The 19,959-nt window shown below is 53.7% G+C and overlaps 5 protein-coding genes across 5 annotated transcripts; 4 read left to right on the forward strand and 1 right to left on the reverse strand.

Moving 5' to 3' along the window:
- Window positions 1–2,665: 2,665 nt before the first annotated feature.
- Window positions 2,666–4,332, forward strand: AYL99_07777 (hypothetical protein; the record flags this gene model as incomplete). The annotated part of the gene is made up of 2 exons (XM_018839286.1): window positions 2,666–2,804; window positions 2,858–4,332. 2 exons carry the CDS (start codon window positions 2,666–2,668, stop codon window positions 4,330–4,332), a joined length of 1,614 nt encoding a protein of 537 aa, XP_018692054.1.
- Window positions 4,333–4,995: 663 nt separating this feature from the next.
- Window positions 4,996–10,743, forward strand: AYL99_07778 (hypothetical protein; the record flags this gene model as incomplete). The annotated part of the gene is made up of 3 exons (XM_018839287.1): window positions 4,996–10,514; window positions 10,586–10,654; window positions 10,737–10,743. 3 exons carry the CDS (start codon window positions 4,996–4,998, stop codon window positions 10,741–10,743), a joined length of 5,595 nt encoding a protein of 1,864 aa, XP_018692055.1.
- Window positions 10,744–11,860: 1,117 nt separating this feature from the next.
- AYL99_07779 (hypothetical protein) lies at window positions 11,861–12,775 on the forward strand (the record flags this gene model as incomplete). The annotated part of the gene is made up of 1 exon (XM_018839288.1): window positions 11,861–12,775. The coding sequence occupies one exon, from the start codon at window positions 11,861–11,863 to the stop codon at window positions 12,773–12,775; it is 915 nt and encodes a 304-aa protein (XP_018692056.1).
- A 1,005-nt stretch (window positions 12,776–13,780) lies between these two features.
- AYL99_07780 (hypothetical protein) lies at window positions 13,781–16,011 on the forward strand (the record flags this gene model as incomplete). The annotated part of the gene is made up of 2 exons (XM_018839289.1): window positions 13,781–13,855; window positions 13,990–16,011. 2 exons carry the CDS (start codon window positions 13,781–13,783, stop codon window positions 16,009–16,011), a joined length of 2,097 nt encoding a protein of 698 aa, XP_018692057.1.
- Window positions 16,012–17,597: 1,586 nt separating this feature from the next.
- Window positions 17,598–18,584, reverse strand: AYL99_07781 (hypothetical protein; the record flags this gene model as incomplete). The annotated part of the gene is made up of 4 exons (XM_018839290.1): window positions 17,598–17,860; window positions 17,919–18,376; window positions 18,430–18,478; window positions 18,539–18,584. 4 exons carry the CDS (start codon window positions 18,582–18,584, stop codon window positions 17,598–17,600), a joined length of 816 nt encoding a protein of 271 aa, XP_018692058.1.
- Between the last annotated feature and the right edge of the window lie 1,375 nt (window positions 18,585–19,959).

A 19,959-nucleotide genomic window follows, 5' to 3' on the forward strand; every position in this document is an offset into this window, starting at 1 on the left:
ACTCTTGCATCCCACGGTAGGGAATTTCGACTTTGAAACAAGCAAAGGGCAGGGCCAGGACGTATATGTCCAAATCAGAGCGACAGATGTTCATGGTGCGCAGAGAGACAATGGGCACCGGCCCTCGCAGCTCCTTATCTCGCTCTCCCTCTCTTCGTGTCCGCACCTGCCCATCCTAGACCGAATTTCCAGCAATGACGCTTGTTGGCTGTAATGCCCACGCTACGACGGTTCGGCATATCGATCAGCGGGCAGTTGGTGCAACGAGAAACGTGGAGATAATCAGAGACCCTTGCGAGTCTGGCAACCAAAGTGACGCTGGCCCAGGAGCTTGGCATCGAATAGCGCTTTCTAACTGGCAGAGACAAGCTGGTGGTGGAGACCTGATTTGGTGGAGGATCTTCAGGGTGGCGTCCTTAGCTCGACGTCATGCAGAGCGTCGCGGACAATTCCCGACCTCAGGCTAAGTCAACTTTCTACCTGCTTGCACGAGAAATGTGTTCTTGGAGACCTGAGAGATGCCGGAATGGCCATACACGCCAAAGGAATAGTAGGAGCGAAGTGCTGACTCGGGGGGGAGAGAGAGAGAGAGAGAGAGAGAGAGAGAGAGAGAGAGAGAGAGCCGAACGCCGGCCTCAACGCGAAAAGAGTATTGACGAAGCAAGCATACCTACGGTGAGCGAGCGTCTCGTGAGATAAGCAAGCACTGACTGATATACATACATACAGTACATACCACGCCCTTACTTGCCAATGCCCGACTGGAACTGCAAAAGGCTGAAAGGGGAAAGTCACACAGGATGCGGCATCCACTGCTTCGCTGGGCCTGCGCTGAAGGTGAGCCGCCAAGTACCTCCTCACACTGAGTGAGTACCACACAACCAACATCGATGTAGGTTGAAATGAAATAACCACTTGTCAAACCCTCAATTTAACCAAAAAAAAAGACTGTTTTTGATTGCACGAACCTATGGAAATTGAATTACCAACCCAACTTTCCTTCCCGTCCTATCAAAGGGCAAAAAACTCACATTGTCTGTGAGAAAACCCCGCGAAGGAATTTTTTTTGTTTTCACATTCGGTTGGATTCAAGGGCGTCGTTGCTCCCACCTATATCTTGTTATCATATGTCAGAGCTCCTGCGCATTCTTGAGGAACCGCTATGATCATAATCGAAGTCACCATCTCAGCCGAATTAGGGAGTTACCAGGTAGAGCTCCTACGTTTCGATGATTCTTGACTATTCACTTCCGGCTGCGAGTTAGGGAGATGGATGATTCAAGACTGCGGACGAGACTTAGTGCTTGCACCATGTCACCGGTCGAATGTTGAAAGGGATTCTGCGCTTACAATATATTTGTATGCTTGTGATTTCCGAGGTGGGTCTGGTGGTGAGCGCTGCTTGGCGAGAGTGAGGTACAACAGAGCTCGTGTAAGTGTATGTGCTCTGACCACCGTGGACGGGCAAGGAAAATCACATGAAGGACGCCGTTGGATTGAACAGACTACCTCTGTCCCGAGGTCATCATTCACCCGCACTCGATACGTGAATCGAGAGAATTCATGTTGCAATACAAGTCTATCTCTGTATGTGGTTTCGCCGCTGACAAGAACAGGTGGGTTGCAGTCTCAACACCATGGGCACTATTTTGGCACACTGTCTCGAGGTTTATTGCAGTTAGTACTTGATTCTCGCTTGGCTGGACATAGCCAACAGTCTACAGAGCGGGCGGACTATGCTCTGAGGGGAACTGTTGATTCGCATCGTCCCGAGAAGAGAATAACTCACTGCAGACACTGGAAATGTACGTCCTGCATCGGCGTGTCCATCTCTACAAACGATCCAGAATGGACGGCAAACTTGTTGGCCCATCTCTCTGATACCAAATCTCTGGTACTTTCCCGCGCTATCAATTGTTAGGCCTGAGCGTGGTTGATGTTGAAATTAGCAACACAGATGCTCCAGGTGGAGAATAGGTCATATTCTGAGCCTCGTAAATAATCAAACAAAAGGGGGATGTGTGGGAATTCGAAGAACGTCCGTTTCGTCCACTTTTGACGGCACCCCACCCTCATGCTTCACAATTTCGGGCAACACTTGTTCGCAGATAGTACTGATTACGATGTGGCTGAAGGAATAAACAGAAGGGCAAAAATACATAACACGGAGTCAATTCTAGAGGTCCTTTGCTTGGATCAAGAGAGCTGAATGAGCTGACCTGCCGTATCTGCAATAGCACGACTGTGGCTGAAGCGGGCTGAGCGCCATAGCGGGCCTAGTACTGTAGTGAGCCTCACTAGCCCCAGATCCCGCCTTGTTTCTCCGGCAGCGCTCGCGTCATCAGCAAAACATTGCGCAGCCTCAGGTTTATTTTGACATACGAGGGGAATCCCAGGCTCCAAGGCACCAAGGCTCGTATTTGTGTATCATCTGTCTATCTCAATCGCCGTACCGATGCGCAGTTTTTCGTGCAGGCATCAATCAACATGGTAAAACTGTCTTCCTCGTAAATCTAAATGCCCTTTTCCATCCATGGCAGGTTGACAAACAAATGATACCCAAGGCATCAACATTCCTCCGGTTCAGCTTGACGCTTCTTGCACTCATCGGCACAACTTTCTCCTCGCAACCCGAAGATCACCGATCTACAGTGTCCAGTCACACATGAATGCGCCTGTCGAAGCCCAATCTATATCCTCACTGAATCACTTGCTTGCGAATCCACCGCGCTACCCGAGGAATCCCACCCATGAAGTCCATGAACCGCTTGTGCTTTACATTGTTCGAGTTCCAGGCAGCAAAGGTGAGAGGAAGATAGAATTGTATAAGAGAAGGACATACATTGAGATCTTGTAGATGTATTCCTCACGCCCTTGAAGCCAGCGACCAAGGCCTCGATTAGTATCGAGGCGGTCCAGTCCAGCCTATATTTCCTCCATGTCGAGAGGCCGGAAGACGAGGCGCTGAGAAAATCATTGGAAGCCGCGCGCGCCACAGAGGATCGCAGTCACGATGTCTCGCGGATACAGAGAAAGCCTCTCCCTCCGTCGCCTTACGTGAATTACCCAGCTGCCCTCAGACCTCCAACCCCGCCGAAAAGCTACCCTCATTATCAGCCTCCCTCACCGGAGTCGAAGACCGCGACTCAAGCAGAGCGATATGCTGCCCGTGGGACTCATCTCAGGCTGAGTACCAGGGACAATCTGAATGTGTCTCTCACTTCTGGCAAACCTGTCGGCACCCGCCCAATGCCTTCAAAGATGCACGATTGCGATGAGAATGCATCCCCGAACCCCGTCGAAAATGCACAGACACAGTTCAACTTGACCAGGAAACCACTTCAAACTACACGTTTGTCTGATACTCATGGATACAATATGTCATATACTGGTCAAGACCAGCCAATCAGTGCCGGCACCGACCGTAATCCGCAGCATTCTAGTCTTCTGTCTCCAAGCTCCATGGCCGGCAACCCGCAATCTGGAATGTTGCGCATCACGCTGATTCGGAGAGACCCTGCTTCTGGTAGTCAATGGAACGTTGGTAGCATAATCCAGCAAACCACGGAAGCACTTCTGCGGAAGGTTGACATTGAGCTAACCTCGCCGGGTTATAACAAGTTCGTGCAATTAGAAGCTGGTGGAGGTACCGGGTTCCGCAGAAAGGTTGCATATATGCAAATGTCCAGTGACGATGGATCGCTATTGATACGGAGAAGAGGCAATTCGACGGAGTCCTTTTCAAACGCTGCCCAGTCGACCAGCCGAAGATCGAAGCAGGCGTACGCTTTCATCTCGCCGTGGCAAGGGATGTGCGCATTCGGCAATGGCCTGGACGGGAAGAGCCTACGATGTCGGCATTTTCTACCAGGTGCGAATCCATCCATGCCAGGTGTCAGTGCAGATGTTGCAGAACTACGCTTCAACCTGCCGTGGGCATCACTTCGGTTGAAGGATCCGAACAAGAAGCAGGCCAGCCATTTGTCAAACCTATCTCATGACTCGTCCATCACACGCCCGGAAGTGTCCTCCAATAAAGAACAGTGGAGGCGAAGCTTCCAAACCTTGACGCATAGAGCTCGAAAGCAGCTCTCGATCAGTGATGGGGACGGTTCCATGGAGGAGTCAACACAGTTGGACAAGCCAGGTGACCAGTTTCGGCTGAGCCTTGATCTTGGACGGGAGAAGGCTGGAGGAGGCTTCAAAGGTCACAGTGCTAAGCTGGGCAAGCTCATCATCAATGATGAGGGCTTAAAGATGTGTGACTTAGTAGTGGCAGCCTGCATGGGGGTTTGGTGGCAGCATTACGCGGGAGATATTTCCTCTTCGTGAGCGTTTGTCCTATTGGAATCTTGGGATGGAGTCTCCGTCTTGGCTAGTACCGACGATGATAACTCAATAGCATGCTTTTCTGACCCGTAGTGAGGATCATCTCTGACTATCCATCTGGGTTTTGGGAGCGTAGAAGGCCTCTCCCATCCACGGGAACCCACAAGCATTGGCAATTTCACAGTTTTGGATGCGGGGAGGAATGGAAAGGAGGCCCGCCTTGGCAGTTTCCTGATGTTGACGTTCTCCACAACTGGCCGCTCCATCTGCGCATGGCGAACGTGATGCTTAGAAGGCATCTAGAAGGTGATCACTCACTATATTCCAGAACCAGCGTCGACAACTTGCAGGTTTTAAACTCCAGCACCCGTTTGTGCACATGAGAAGCATCAACAGAGGCCCAGCTTTAGCAACAGTTTCCCGCTAGCACATCGAATTTACCCGCCCGTCCTCCCCTGTATCCAATACGAGTCCGCGATATTGGCACGACTGCTCCTGTGCTTGTCCTCGAGTCCCCGTGATTGAAACCGTCAGATCAAAGAGATGTATAGAAAGGAAATGATGGCAAATTGCGTCTGATAACAACTTCTGGTGGCGGAAGAGGAGGTATTGTGGTGCTTCAGTCACCACGCTGTCTGCTCGCCTCCGTCATCTGCGCCCAGTGTCATGGCTGAAGCAGCTGAGATGACCCAAAACCCCGTGGATCTCGGGACAGCAGCTGATCGAGGAAGGCCTCATGGGGAGAGTACACAATTGCAGGCGGCATTTCAGCCCGCCTTCAAAGCCAACGGAGAACCAGGTCCTGCAATCCTGTCTCACAGCCGCTTAACCCACTCGCCGGCCGCATTGACTCCTTCGGGCACAACTCCTCGAGATGCCTCGCCTGACAAGCTTACTCCATTTTCCACGACGTCGAGGACATCAAGTGCCCTGAAAAAGACGTACGGTTCTGGGACAAACCTCGCCCAAAGCGCGACAAGCGAACCGTCGGCCAGCAGAAGAGAACCTGCCGAGCTGGAGAATGTGTTGCAAAGCAACGGGACACCCACAGCAGGCAGGAAGAGTGTGCAGTTTTCTCGAGATACCCAAGAGATCAGTCCGCATAGTAATGGCCACACCACACCTCCAGCTAGCCGAGCCGATGGTGCAGAACAGGACAAACCCCACTCCCTGTATGCCCGATTAAGGGCACTGGCTATACCCCCGGGATATTCGTTCAGTCATTCTCGGTCTCCCAGCGGGCTGTCCGCTGGTGGACGTTCCGTAGAAGGCAAGGATGGCGACAACCAACTTTCTGCCCAATCTGGCCGCAATGAGACTGGGCTCACTGCGACCTTGGAGGAGGATAGTGGTGCTGATGCCGACGCCGATGCGGAAGAGAGCAGCGCCGCAGAGAACAGCGTGTCCCAGTGGGCAACCCGAAAACGCCGGCGGAAAATACAACGTTTTGACGACATTGAAACTGCGCCATCATCTCCCCACAGCCTCATGCCACCAGGCTTCGCAAGTGCTCCTATCAACTCTGATACGGATATGGAACGGCCTCGTGCACTGGTCAGAAGGGCCACGGATACCGACATGGTCAATTGCCCCCAGGGTGTCTCTGAGGATGAAGGGCGCAAGCAACTCTCCAACAACAGCAGTGGTTGGACACCTCGTCATCCTCTCCGAGGTTTAAGCTACGGCGGTCAAAGAAAGCCCGGTGAAACTACACCAGAAGGACTAAGAAGACCACTGACCCTGTTGAATTTTGCCAATATCACTTCCTCCCGAGAAGCTGGCCCAAATGAAGCGCAAACACCGAAGACTCCATCTCGCCGAAAGATCCTAGCTGAGCGAAGTTCCACATTGAGCGCTGCGAAATGGAGGCAACTCAAGAACAGTATCAAAACGCTAGGTCAGGGCAGGAAAAAACCGCCCACTCCCGAAGTTCAAAGATCGGCTGCCCTTCTCGCTGAATTGGCTGCCGGGGCTCCTGCGGCTTTGATGCTTGCCAGTATGTTCCAGCGCGACGAACACAACCATAGGAGGGTACCGGTCCTTTTGGAACAACTCAAAGTGCAAGTAACGGACAGTGAGGTCGATCAGCACAAAAGTAAAGATGAGAAGACCATCAAGGAGTCCGACGAGGACAAGGTCCTACGACATCTGATCTTCAAGATCGAATGCGAATATGGCAACGGGGCTAACCGGATGAAGTGGGTGATCAAACGATCTCTTGGAGATTTCTCCAAAATGCATATCAAATACAAAGCCGCCTATAACACTGGGAGACTTAGATCAAGAGGCGAAGGGCGGAAGAAACTGCCCAAGTTCCCACTGGAGGTGTTCCCATATCTGAAATCTCTCATGTTCGCCGATGAAGGCGATGACGAAGAGGCTGACGCTGGCGACGATACCGATCCAGGCACAGCAACTGACACCGAACGGCAAACTCCTCGAGGCCAGAATCGACCAGGAACCACGCCAAAACGACGGAAATCAAGCGTGGCAGGGCTCCACGATCCCGTAACTCCTGGGAGCACGCGTCGCGAGATGTTTGCCGAGCGCCAGCGTAAGACCCTGGAGAAATATTTGCAGCAGATGATACAGTTTTTGCTGTTCCGCCCCGAGAGCAATCGCCTGTGTAGATTCCTGGAGATATCGGCTCTCGGTGTACGTCTTGCTGCTGAAGGAAGCGAACATGGCAAAGAAGGCCTTTTGCTTATCCGCTCGGCCAAAGGCCTCGATTTCAGAGCATTGAACGCTCTCGAGTTCAAGAAGCGACATACCCCCAAGTGGTTCCTGGTCAGACACAGTTATGTCGTCTGCGTGGACTCGGCGGAGCAAATGCATATTTATGATGTGTTTTTGTTTGATTCAGACTTCAAAATACAGTCCCGAAGGTTACGGTCGAGCGATCAGAGGAGTGCAAAGGAGCTGGCAGAGGCAGCCAAGGAATCTGCCAAACATCCTCAACACCATCGTCTCAAATTGGTGAACTCCGAAAGAAAGTTGAAACTCATCTCTAACAACGAACGTCAGTTGCAACAATTCGAGGAGTCCATAAGAGAAATGGTTGCGGGATCACCCTGGGCAAAAATCAACAGATTCGACAGCTTCGCCCCAGTGAGGCCGAATTGCTTCGCCCAGTGGCTTGTCGACGGCAGGGACCACATGTGGGTAGTGTCTCGCGCTCTGAACCAAGCCAAAGATGTTATTTATATCCACGACTGGTGGCTGAGCCCCGAGCTATACATGAGGCGGCCTCCTGCGATCAGTCAGAAATGGCGTCTTGATCGATTGCTAAAGAGGAAAGCTGAAGAGGGGGTCAAAATCTTCGTCATCGTTTATCGCAATATTGACGCGGCTATTCCAATAGATTCCCAGTACACCAAATTCTCCCTCCTGGATCTACACCCGAATGTGTTTGTCCAGAGATCACCCAATCAGTTTCGACAAAACACATTCTTCTGGGCGCACCATGAAAAGATCTGCATTGTTGACCACACCGTAGCTTTTGTTGGAGGGATTGACTTGTGCTTTGGCAGGTGGGATACTCCCCAACACACGCTCGTCGATGACAAACCCACCGGCTTCGAGCCAAGTGATGAGCCCAAGGATGCGGACCATTGCCAACTGTGGCCGGGAAAGGACTACTCCAATCCACGGATACAAGACTTCTATGCGCTTAACAAACCATACGAAGAGATGTACGACCGTTCCAGGGTAGCCAGAATGCCGTGGCATGACATTTCAATGCAGGTGGTTGGACAACCAGCTCGCGACCTGACCCGACATTTTGTCCAAAGGTGGAATTATATTTTGCGACAACGCAAACCGACACGCCCTACACCATTTTTACTGCCTCCTCCGGACTTTAACCCAGCCGATCTGGAAGCCCTCGGTCTCGACGGAACATGTGAAGTCCAGATTTGTCGCTCTGCCGGTCCTTGGTCAATGGGTACTCCCGACAAGACGGAGCACAGCATCATGAACGCCTACATCAAGCTGATTGAAGAATCCGAGCACTTCGTCTATATTGAAAACCAATTTTTCATCTCCAGCTGCGAGACGGAAGGTGCCACGGTACACAACAAGATCGGTGACGCTCTTGTGGAACGCATCACTCGCGCCAGTAAGAACGGGGAGGCTTGGAAAGCTGTGATCATCATTCCATTGATTCCTGGTTTCCAGAATACGGTCGAGGAAGAAGGTGGGACCAGCGTGCGGTTGATCATGCAGTATCAATACCGCAGTATTTGCCGCGGAGAATCTTCCATATTCGGCCGATTGAAGGCTGTCGGCGTTGATCCTGAGGAGTATATCCAGTTCTACAGCCTTCGGCAGTGGGGACGAATTGGCCCTCGGAAGACGCTTGTGACTGAACAACTCTACATCCACGCCAAATGTATGGTGGTGGATGACAGAGTCGCATTGATCGGATCCGCGAACATCAACGAACGGTCATTGCTCGGCAATCGTGATTCCGAATGTGCGGCTATTGTGCGTGACACAGATATGGTCTGGTCGTGGATGAACGGCAAGCCTTATCAGGTTGGTCGGTTCCCGCACACGCTGCGCATGCGTCTGATGCGCGAACATCTCGGCCTGGACGTTGACAAAATCATGGAAGACGCACAAGTGATGGAAGTCGAACACAACAAAATGCACTCCTCGGGAAAGTCAGTTCGATCAGAATCCCCGGAGGACGCTTTCGGAAGTCCTCTCTCAGAAGCGGATGATGTGCTTAGTCCTCTACATGGGCAAGATACGGAACTGCATGAAGAATTGCTTCAACGCACCGAGGAGTTCAGGAGCTTCAACCATGATGTCGATTGGGAACAACAGGGCAACCCTAACCTCAAATCGAAGAGAGCCGGCGTGACTCAAGACCCGCGCGTTACTGGCGACCCCCACCACAGACAAGATGTGGAAGGGCACGGATTTGACAGGATGGCCGAGATCGCCGCCAAAGGGCTGGGAGATGGACGAGACAGTACGCTCGTCAAGGGGAACAAGGAGGTCCTGTTCTCCAGCATTGATCCCGAGGGCAAGGCCGCTTTGGAAGATCCACGAAAACATGGTGAGCAACTTCGGCTGCCATCGTATGTGGTCAAAATGGAGACACCAAACCCTCCACTCCCTCCCAAACCCGGCTTGAACCGAATGGACACCATGCAGCTGGGCCTGCCAATGTTGTCGCAGCTACCTCCTCTCCCCGTGGGAGACGACTCTGACATAGGAGGTCCTACACTTACCAAAGTCGGTTCCAAAGACTCGGTTCGCCCTCGTCACCCGCTGATGGATGAGCTGCGACGGCCGCTGGTCGACCGGGATTCGATGACGGATCCCATCCACGACGCCTTCCTCTACGACACTTGGCACGCAGTCGCAGAGAACAACACCAAGATATACCGCAGTGTGTTCCGGTGCATGCCGGATAATCAAGTGCGCAACTGGGACGAATATCATCAGTATGTGGCATACGAACAGCGATTCAACCAATTGCAAGGAAATGACCTCCCTAAGGAGGACAAGGTCTCGGACCCTTCTCGAGCTGGATCTGTTTCTAAGAGCGGTCCACCAGGCGCCGGGTCTCGACATCCGGCAGCCCAGATTAAAGCTGTGACTCACGTTCCCACCGATATTGAAAAGACCACGGCCGATATGAAGGACAAAATCAAGAGCGTCCTCGGAGACAAGTCGAGCCATTCTCATGAGGCCGCCGAAAAGGAGAAACTCCGGCGCTGGGCCGCGGAGATCAATCAAGCGCAGGCTGACAGACACGGGATGCCCACCCTGCACCGACAAGAAACGTTGACGGAGGAAAAGGCCGGGCTACAGACGGTCCCCGAAGGACAGACCATGATCGACGAAGGCAGCGGCACCGGTGAAGACGATGACTTCAGCACGGAGCGACCCCTCAGCAGTCTGAGCTCAACGGCGGTGGACAAGGAGAAAGCAACAGCTAATGGCAGTCCATCAACCGCCAACGGCGCCTTTGTGGGGTATTCGGACGCGATAAATCAGAATGCTGCCCAGTCCGCCGCCAACATTGGTGGAAGTGGTCGCCGACGCAGAAGAGCTACCACTAGGTCTAGTAGACGGGACTTCAGCGCGAGCGATGACATCTTGAGCATCGAAGAGGCGGAAGAGCTGTTGGGCTGTGTCCAGGGGCATCTTGTGGTCTGGCCTTACGACTGGTAAGTGATTCGTCCCGCCGAGGGTGGGTTATCTATCATTTGGGCAAGTGCTGACGGTCGTTTTCGCTTAGGCTGGAGAAAGTTGAAGCTGGGAGTAACTGGTTGTTTCCCTTTGACCAGATCAGTCCGATCGAAATCTAGTGAGTACTCCTCTCGGTGTCATGATACACATGTGACGAGACATGTGAGGCATTGAATGAAACCACTGACCACTGGCTCTAGTATCTGATCGTACCAACCGCAGCAGAGGATGTTCACCGACCCCTACTCCTACATTTCACGATTGTATTTTTTTTTGGGAGCAGGCTGGATTATAAAGCACTCGAGTCAAGGGGTTTTGCAGAGAGAGGCAGAACGCTGTTGGAATGCCTTGAGATACAGACACCGGCACGAGAGCACAGGGTCATGTTCTAGTGGAAAAGAAAGCGATTGATGTCATCCATACACTCTGTCTTAATATTCATTCTACGGCCAACGGAAAAGGGCATATATATGTTGTCATGATCTCATACTGGCATTCGAGCATTCAAGCAATCCAAGCAAGGAGCCGACTAGGCTTACTCCGTCGTGGCGAGCGATCTTGGTCTGGGGAGTGCATTAGGAGGTAGTTTTTATTGGTCTATTTCACCTTGGGCAGAAGTCAGTCAGTACATGAAAGGTGTCGGTCTAGCAGGATTGCACTTTGTCCAAGCCTGGCACGTTTACGGTATTGGTATATCTCGTTTCCTCGCCGGAATCTCGACACCTTCGCCCTTCCTGGCCAAGCGAGTCGGTCTTCCTGGGGGAAGATGGCCTCGCACGACGTACCTTGTGTCCCTGGCCCTCGAGAGTCCCCTGACATAGCCCCCCTATGTCTCTTCCAATGTCTCGTTGGTTTTCCGGCTCCATTGTCGTCTACTCTCTCCCTCCGCACCTTGCGTCTCTCATGCTTGGGTTCCTGTTACGACCGATAGTAAAGGGGCAGTCTAACCTCTCCCAATGTCACGTGATGGGTTGGAATCATGTTCCGGGGAACCACACCTCCACCGAATCTAGTGATCTGCATCAAGTTATTATTGGTGCGCTTGCAGCATCGATTGATTGCTGCCTGGAGGCTGCTTGCTTCTCAGACGAAGCTGTTCGAGGCTTCGAGGCTTCAACTCAGACAATTCCGAGACGAACAGATACACCTTCCATCCATAATATCTCCCAGCTAAAGGACCATTCTTTACTATAACCCTTACGTCCAGTAGATTGGATAACGCAGCACTTTACTCTCAATCGAAAGTTGGTACGCACCACCCGTGAAGTCCGGCAATCCACAGAAGGCCCCCGGTCTTCCGCAACTGGCTTTACGTTCAATCACCATGGCCACGGAAAAGAAAAGGGTTGCCATCATTGGCGCTGGACCCGTAGGCTGTGCCTTTGCACTGCATCTCGTCAAGGCCGGACACGAAGTCACAATCGTCGGGCGTGGTCAACGTCTTGCGACTCTCCAGGAAAACGGAGGCGTCCTAGCAAAGAAGTCGGCAAAATCGACGGAAATCTCAAAGACTCCTGTGAAAGCCGTCGGATCTCTCGATACCTCACAGCCCTGGGACCTAATCCTCCTAACCATTACGGAACACCAATTTGACGATCAATTGTACGCTACCCTCAAAGCATGTCCCCGCAGAAGCGAGATTCTCTTCATGTTCAATACTTTCGCATCGTTGGACAAGTACTTCGACGTCCTGGGGAAGGAACGCTGCATCATGGGCTTTCCGGCGATCATGGCATCTTTCTACGAGGGGGCACTGGTGCACCAGTTCATGAGCTTCGGACAAATCACCATTGTCTCATCACCCGAATGGCGATCTATCTTCTCCGCCGCAGGAATTCCGTGTGTCCACGAGCCTGATATGCAAAGCTGGCTACGCACACATGCCGTCCTGGTCGTGGGTATTCTGAGCGCGATTGTTGCCGCTTCCAAAAAGAAATCGGGATTGACATGGGCAGAAGCAGGGCTGAGAACTGGGGCTGCCAGGGAAGGGTTCCAGTTGGTTATGAAGCTGGGGAATAATATCACGCCCAGATTTCTCTACTACGTTGTTGTTGCTGCGCCGAGTTTCGTGTTCACCGGGTTGATTTGGGTTTTGACAAGAGTACCGAGTATGCGCAATAACCCGCAGGTGCCCAACTGGGAACGAGAGTTTCTTGGTTTGGCGGAAAGCATCATTGGAGCAGCGCCTGCAGAGGACGACGTACGACTAATTCGCCAGCTAAGGTCGAAGTTTATATAAGTGAATGGTGTATTGGCACAACTGGTGTGTACCCCAGTTGACTGACTGCCTGTGGATTATGTCCGTGGAGCTCAAACAGGACATGCCATAAGAACTCGGAGAATTCAGTCATATCCAGACTAGCCCGCGATTTAGAATGAATGACTGTAGGTTTTTACTTGCTAAGATCGACTCTGGTATTTCGGCTGCTTTCATGTAAATTCAAAATGGCTTAGCTGAATGCTATGACAACCCACTGTCCGTTGGCAAGTTAGTTGACAACGGTGTCATTCTACCAGATAAAGGTTGTAGTGACCACTTCCAGAAGAAACAGTCCTCATTTTATTGACTCTCTGACCCTCCTGCTCTGGCTGTCCTGCACCAAACGTCTACCGAGAGACAGGTTTAGCCGCTGGATTAGGGGGAGGGGGGGCCCGAAAATGGCTTTCTGGTGCCTCTGTGCGATGACCAAAGGTAGATAGAACCCTCTCCAGGCAGTGACCCCGGCCTAAACATCTCAACGGCTACTGGGCAACTATACCTGAGTTCCTGGAAGAGGGGCCCCCGGACAAGATATGGGACTCCGCTATTCAGAATTTAGGTGGGGATTAGGCACGTGACGCACTGCTCAGGCTGGACGATGAATGCAGAAGCAGCCTACCTAGGACCTATTTCACATCTCCTTCTGCCTGGTCACGTCCAGTCGTCTCTTTCGCCCAATCACCGCTGACCAGTCCTGTGTAGAGCCCGACTGGGAAAGGCGTCGATGTTCGTATATTTAAGGTTGCCAGGGCGTAGCGCTATTGGTCCAGAGTGAGTTTGTGTCCACGCCTTTCATTTCTTCCGTCTGTCTTCCATCGTCCTTCAGGCCTCCTGCCCCAACGCCACCAATGACCGCGGCTTTTTCTTCTTCCCCTATCGAGATCGAGGTTGCGCGCCTCCCCTCGCCTGAGAACATGTGGTATACTTCCCCCCAGAGGATCCCGGAGTCCTCGCCTCCTCCTTGATAATTCGGGTCCGGCAGCAATGGAGACGATACTCGAGAAGACAAAAGGGGCCTCCTCCCCCCCAAAGAGGAGATCTCGCAAGAGCACGCCCAAGGTGAGGTCGGGGTGCATTACGTGCAAGTGAGTGAGAGTGACTCCACCCCCTTTTCCAGTTTGGCGAACTGTAGGATTCGCTGGTGAGGAGGAGGATGCAAGGGGCCACGTTTTTCTGACAATCTACGATGGGAGAAAAGAGCTCGACGAGTAAAGTGTGACGAGGAGAAGCCCGAGTGTCGGCGGTGTCTGCACACCGGGCGAACATGCGAAGGCTATCTCGATCTCGGTCCCGATCCCGGTTCAAGGTTGGACTCAGCAGTTCGGCGCCAGCAGCAGCAGCATCTGCCGCTGGAGCCGGCTTCGATCTCGACATACAGCATCCCCTTCAAAGTCCCCGGCAGCCAGGCCGACCGCCAGCTGCTCCACTACTTCTGCTGCCAGGCCGCGTGGGACCTGTCCCGCTGCGCGGATCCGGCGCTGTGGACGCAGCTGGTCCTGCAGCGCGCGAGCCAGCAGTCCGTTGTCCGCAACGCGTTGGTCGCGCTTAGTGCGCTTCACAAGGACTACCTGTGTGGGGAAGTAGTGGGAATTGACCACTACCATAGTGAGTCGATGACCGTGACAGATACGCCAGATGCAGACGACAACACCCCACCGCGAGTAATGCTGAGCCGCAATCACAGGACTGTGGGCATGATCACCAGATGCCACCGGCAGCTGAGGAAGTATCTGTCGCGCGTGGATGCGTCTCCGGCCGTGGCGCTCGTCTGCAGCGTCATCTTCTACGCCTTCGAGTCCCTGCTGGGCGAATCGCAGCAGGCGATCTGGCACCTGGACCAGGGCTTGCATCTGCTGGAAAGGTGTCAGCGCGACGGATCGTTCGACCCCCACGACCCCTTGGTTCCACACCTCACCACCCTGCTGCACCAATTGGATCTCCAGGCCAGCTGTTTCGACGACCGCCGTGCGCCCGTCCTGCACCTGGCTACCGACGATGAGAGGACTGGCGTCGTCGACATCGTCCCTAAGACCTTCCTCGACCTGACCCACGCCGAAGCCGTGCTGGCTAAACTCCAGAACTGCACCCTGCACCACCTGGTCGACTATGTCCACTTCCGAGGAGCGAAGATGGAGCATCTCCCCTCGCAGTCCTTTGTCGAGAGACTGGTGCTTGTGGCACAGCTACACAAGTACGAGGCCACGCTACGCAACTTCAGCTCGCGCGAGGACTTGACTATTTCCAACAGTTCGGCGCATACGCAGCGAGAGGACCACCGCCAACAACGCACGCAACGGATCATGCGTCTGCGCGTCAACCTGTACATGTTCTTGTATCTGGTCAAGGAGCACATCCCATTCCCAATGACGACGGCGTACGAGATGGCACGACAGCTGGCTGCAGCAGCGGACTCGCTCTCAGGGTATCCTCGACGAGCATTTACTTCGGGAACTGCGACGCCGATCAGCGACGCCGAGGAGGACCTGGAAAGCGCGCTCTCATGCATCACCGCGCTCCTGTCCCATGCGGCGGCGGCAACAACAACGACGGAGAAGTCACCCACGTCCACGTCCACGTCCCGATTCTCACCTCCACCTCCGTCCACCACCGCCTCGTCTGGCACGCAACCTACCGGGACCACCTACACGCTCTCGACCCAGCTCGTCGCGTCGGTGTATTTCCTGTGCCTGAAGCAGACGGACCCGCGCACGCTCGCCCGCGGCGTGGCGCTGTTCGCACACCCACAGCTCCGCCACGCCCGCGACGGCCTGTGGGACACACGCACGGCGTCCTTCCTGGTCGAGAACCTGGTCAAGGTGCGCCAGCACGGCACCGTCACCGAGGGCCGCAGCGGCAGCGACATCCTGGTGCATGTTACCTCCTCCTCCTCCTCCTCCTCCTCCGGGTACCACGGCCGCGGTCACGACGCAGGGGTCGACCTCGCCAAGCTGCAGTGCATCTTCCGCATCAGCGCGAGGCAGGGCCTGCCGATGATGCAGTCCAAGAGGTTCACCATGCTGTTGTCGCGCAGAGGTGGTGATGAGACGGCGCCGGTGCTGGCCAGCAATGCACACTCGACCTCAACCTCGACCTTGACAAGGGTGGAGGAGGATACGGCGGCACAGCAGCAGGGCAAAAGTGCTGCTGGCGGGTTCAATGCCGCTGCCGTGCACGAAGGCAGAGGAGGATATAGCCACTTTGCCGCGCCACCTTGAGCCCACGCCCAAGACCGTGGCCAACTGACAGAGCCCCTCTTCCCCTTCCCCCTCAATGCACCGACCGACGCGCCTCGATCCCCCGTGATGACTATACGAACCGTGAGGTACGATCAAGGACAGGCACGAAACACCCGAGGATGAAGTGGAGGGTCGGTCAGAGCGAAGCGACACATGCGGGGATGATGATGGTGATGATAATAATCCTGACGGCGAGGAGGGAGCCGGTGATTATCCTCATCATCGTGGCCATGCTATGCTATGCTATGCCATGCTATGCTACGCTGTACCACAATAGGTCCCCGTCTCGCGCTTCCCCCCCTGATGTGTCCCGGCTCTGTCGATCGTGCTATGCACTCTCTTAGTCAGGCAGTCAGTCAGGCGTGAGATGCGACAGTCACGCAAACGCAGGTGTCAGGAAAGGCGGGCGATGGAGCAGAGCAGATCAGATAAGTGGGTCGCGAAAACGGGGAGGACATTTCAGTTTCGGTCATGTCAGATGGATAGATGGATGGATCGACAGACGGATACATGGATAAATGCCGTATTAGTAGTAGAAGAATGAATTCAAGATACGGCAACTGAGGTAGATAGACGCCCATCAAAACAATGAGGAATCCCCCCTGTCAACTCATCTGGCTCCCTCCCTACAACCTCTCATCTGCTATATCATCCGCCGTAGTCGCAGAACTAGGAAAGGAGGGAGAAACGAAGAAGACTGGCAGTTTATCATCACTCTGAGAATGCGCATTCCGCCGGCTGGATGGACAGGTCGAGAAAGGTGGATTGGGGGTACATGCTGTACGTACCGTTGAAAATACTCGGTAGTTCTGGTACAATCAGTATATAAGACTATCTATCTCTGGATCCATCTCTTGCCGTCCTGCAGCCTGGTCGACCTCTCGAAGAGCGTTGGAACACTCCGTCGTTGGCCAAGTCTTCTAAATATACAGCACAATATGAAAACAGCATGCATAATACATAGCAAAAGTGTACATCGCTCGACATCTTCAAACCTCGCTTTTTCCCGGCCTCGCGGCCACTCCCACGCGTCTTGCCTGATACACTCTATATCTTCGCCCCCCAAGAATACATCACATTTTCAATACGACATTGGCTGTCGACTTCTGCTCGCCGGCGGCGTGTTGGGACCAAGCCCTGTCGTCCCCTCTTTCTCCATGTCCGCTGTTCTATTCACCTCCGATCACTGGTGGTTTGCTTCATGTCTGCAGGCGAGATCCTAGGGCTCGTATGGATGTCTTTGAAAACCAGTGTTTGTGAACATATAGCGTGCCTTCCTAACAAGGGAATGAGAACGGACGTCGGGTCAGGTTGGTGGCAGGCCGAGCTCAGCCGACAAAGCTCATTGGCGACTAGTGGTAGTGTCTTCGCCCGTACCAGCTGCTGAAGGTTGACACATGTGGTAAACTCTCTTCACGGTGAAAGAGTTCAACTGTCAAAGGCGTGGTGAGGTATCATCTCGTAACATAATATTACAACACCAAGATTAAAGCCATGTAGATGATGTGGCCGCCATGTTGTACAAGCCCCAAGGTTGTCTATGGGCTTTGGTTTGAATGTCACAGTCAACCGCGGCAGCAGAATACTTTCTTCCACCAAGGGACATGACTGTTGTCATCATCGAAGCCAGATTTCTCCGTGGGCGGCAAGGGGTTAGGGATGGATGGTTGTCGATTTGGTTGCATGGACGACGGCATCTGGTAAGACGAAGCTCCAGCACCGCTAACGTTGGGAGTATGACCCTTGGAGGCAAATGGTACTTGGTGGGGGAGGGAGCCGGCACCCGTGCCATGTTGTCTTCTTGCCTCAACCACTCTGCGTACGATCACTGTTGACTTGCATGAGCAGGAGGGACTTTGATGGGCGACAGAGCAGCGTTGACTTACAGGCAAAAGTCTCCTCGATATTTACCATCTCTCGAGCACTGGTCTCCATGAAACCACAGTTTCTGCTCTTGGCCCATTCCCAGCCGACTTTGCTGCTGACGACTCTAGCATCTTTGAGATCGCATTTGTTGCCGGCGACGATCTTGATCGGAGGAAACTTCCATCCATCTTCCCTCCTGCCGCGGACCTTGGCTCCCTTCTCGCGGAGCAACCGAGCATTCTCTTCCAATCGGTTCTCGGCTTCAATGTCAATCATGTCAAGGAACCACGAAAGACCATCCAGAGAGGCAGCATTGGTGATATCATAAACCAGGAGAAAAGCGTCGGACTGGAGATTTGAGGCCGCCCACAGACTTCGATACTCTTCTTGGCCCGCTGTGTCCGTGAGAGAGAGATAGTAATTCAATCCGTCCACCGTTCGAGTCACCGAGTACGAGTCCTCGATAGTGGGATCATATCTGTTCGGGTTAGCAGGACTCTTCTGGTCACGCGGACGGGGAGAGCAACGTACTCGGAAGTCCACTGCGATCTGACAAGGCGCAATGTAATGGACGATTTACCTGCAAAGAGAAGGGACAACATCAGCGGAATGTGCTGCAAGCGCCGGTGGGACTACATACCGCAACCTCCATCGCCGCATATGGTGATAGAAATCTTGTCCGCCATGGTGGAATGACCAAATGGAGAGGCTTATTGGAAGGGTCCCCCTCTTAGAGCGCAAGACAACTTCGAACTGGGTGTGAATGGCTGAGGCTCTGGCTGAGGCAATTGCGATCCTGCGAGCGACCAAATCCAGGAGAAGGTGGGAGCAGCCTTTATTATGCCCAAGAGATTGCGCACGGACACGGACTGGAGAGGATTCCGAGGTCTATTGGTGTCTCGATCCCTGCGATTTGGATCTGTCCTGCGAGGCTTTCTGTATCCGTGTTGTAAGGGGGGAAGGAGAGCGCCGCCCGTACACACTGCCACGGAGGTCAGGAGGTCAAGGGAGGAGATGCGCAGAATTATCGCAAGAAATCGGGACGAGAAGGTCGAGAGACTGCGATAGTCGGAACTGAAGTGGAAAGTAATTGAATGCTGGACCGGAGAGGTCGAGGAATGCAGGCAGGTGCTACTAGGAGCAATGGGATGATCGGGCGCAAAGGGTGCAGGAGGCAGCTGCGAGGATGGACCGTAGGGTGTTGATATGGACGAATTTGGCAGCAATGGTGATCAACAAGGTTGCACTGGATGATATAGGAGGCGTCAGGCACGGTGTCTCTCGGAAGTGACAAAGGTCTTGGGTCGTGTGATTGAGAATGTGAGGATAGAAATGTCTGGATGGAAATGTTGAAGCAGGAAGTGTGAGAGAGACGAGGTTCGGGAAGGCTGGATTCACGACCGGGGGGGGGAGGGGGGGTGTTGAAGGCCGGCACCCACTCACGCACCCACATGCCCACACACACATACTGTAGGTACACTGGGGTCTTCCGGACGTACGTACCCTGGGCGTTGGCGTCCAATTGCGGGACGGCACTAGAGGGCCCCCCAGAGACTCCCAGGCACAAGACTCGGTCGATTGGGTACCAAAGGGACGGTGATCAGGCATCGAGTCAGTCGACATGATGAAATGATAGTCTGTCCATCGGGGATCTCCCACCACGTTCGCATCAACGAGGCAGAAAGTGAAGCTTCAAGCGAGATGGTAGAGTTACATGGCAGAGGGACAAAGGGACAAAAACTTTCGAGAGGGGAACCAAAGCTTGCCGGGGAAGCAGGGAGGGACGAAGCAGGGGAGTTGACAAAGAGCTCACCAAGGCCATGATTGAAACACCGACTGGCCGGAACAACCGTTAGGAAAGAGGCCAAAGGGGGTGTGGGACTAGGGGCAGGAACCAATAGGCCCGGGAATAGGGAAGCCACCACGCCTAGCTCTGGGCTACCCGGCCTAGTCAGAGCCCCTCGGCACCCCCACCACCGCCAGCCGGCACCAAGAAGCACCAGAAGCTGGCTAAGAAGTCCCCTAACAGCACAAGGCAGCCAGTTGGGCAGCAAAGGTGCG

Source organism: Fonsecaea erecta, assembly GCF_001651985.1.
Source record: "Fonsecaea erecta strain CBS 125763 chromosome Unknown Scaff6, whole genome shotgun sequence".
In the NCBI taxonomy this organism is placed as follows: Eukaryota; Fungi; Ascomycota; class Eurotiomycetes; order Chaetothyriales; family Herpotrichiellaceae; genus Fonsecaea; species Fonsecaea erecta.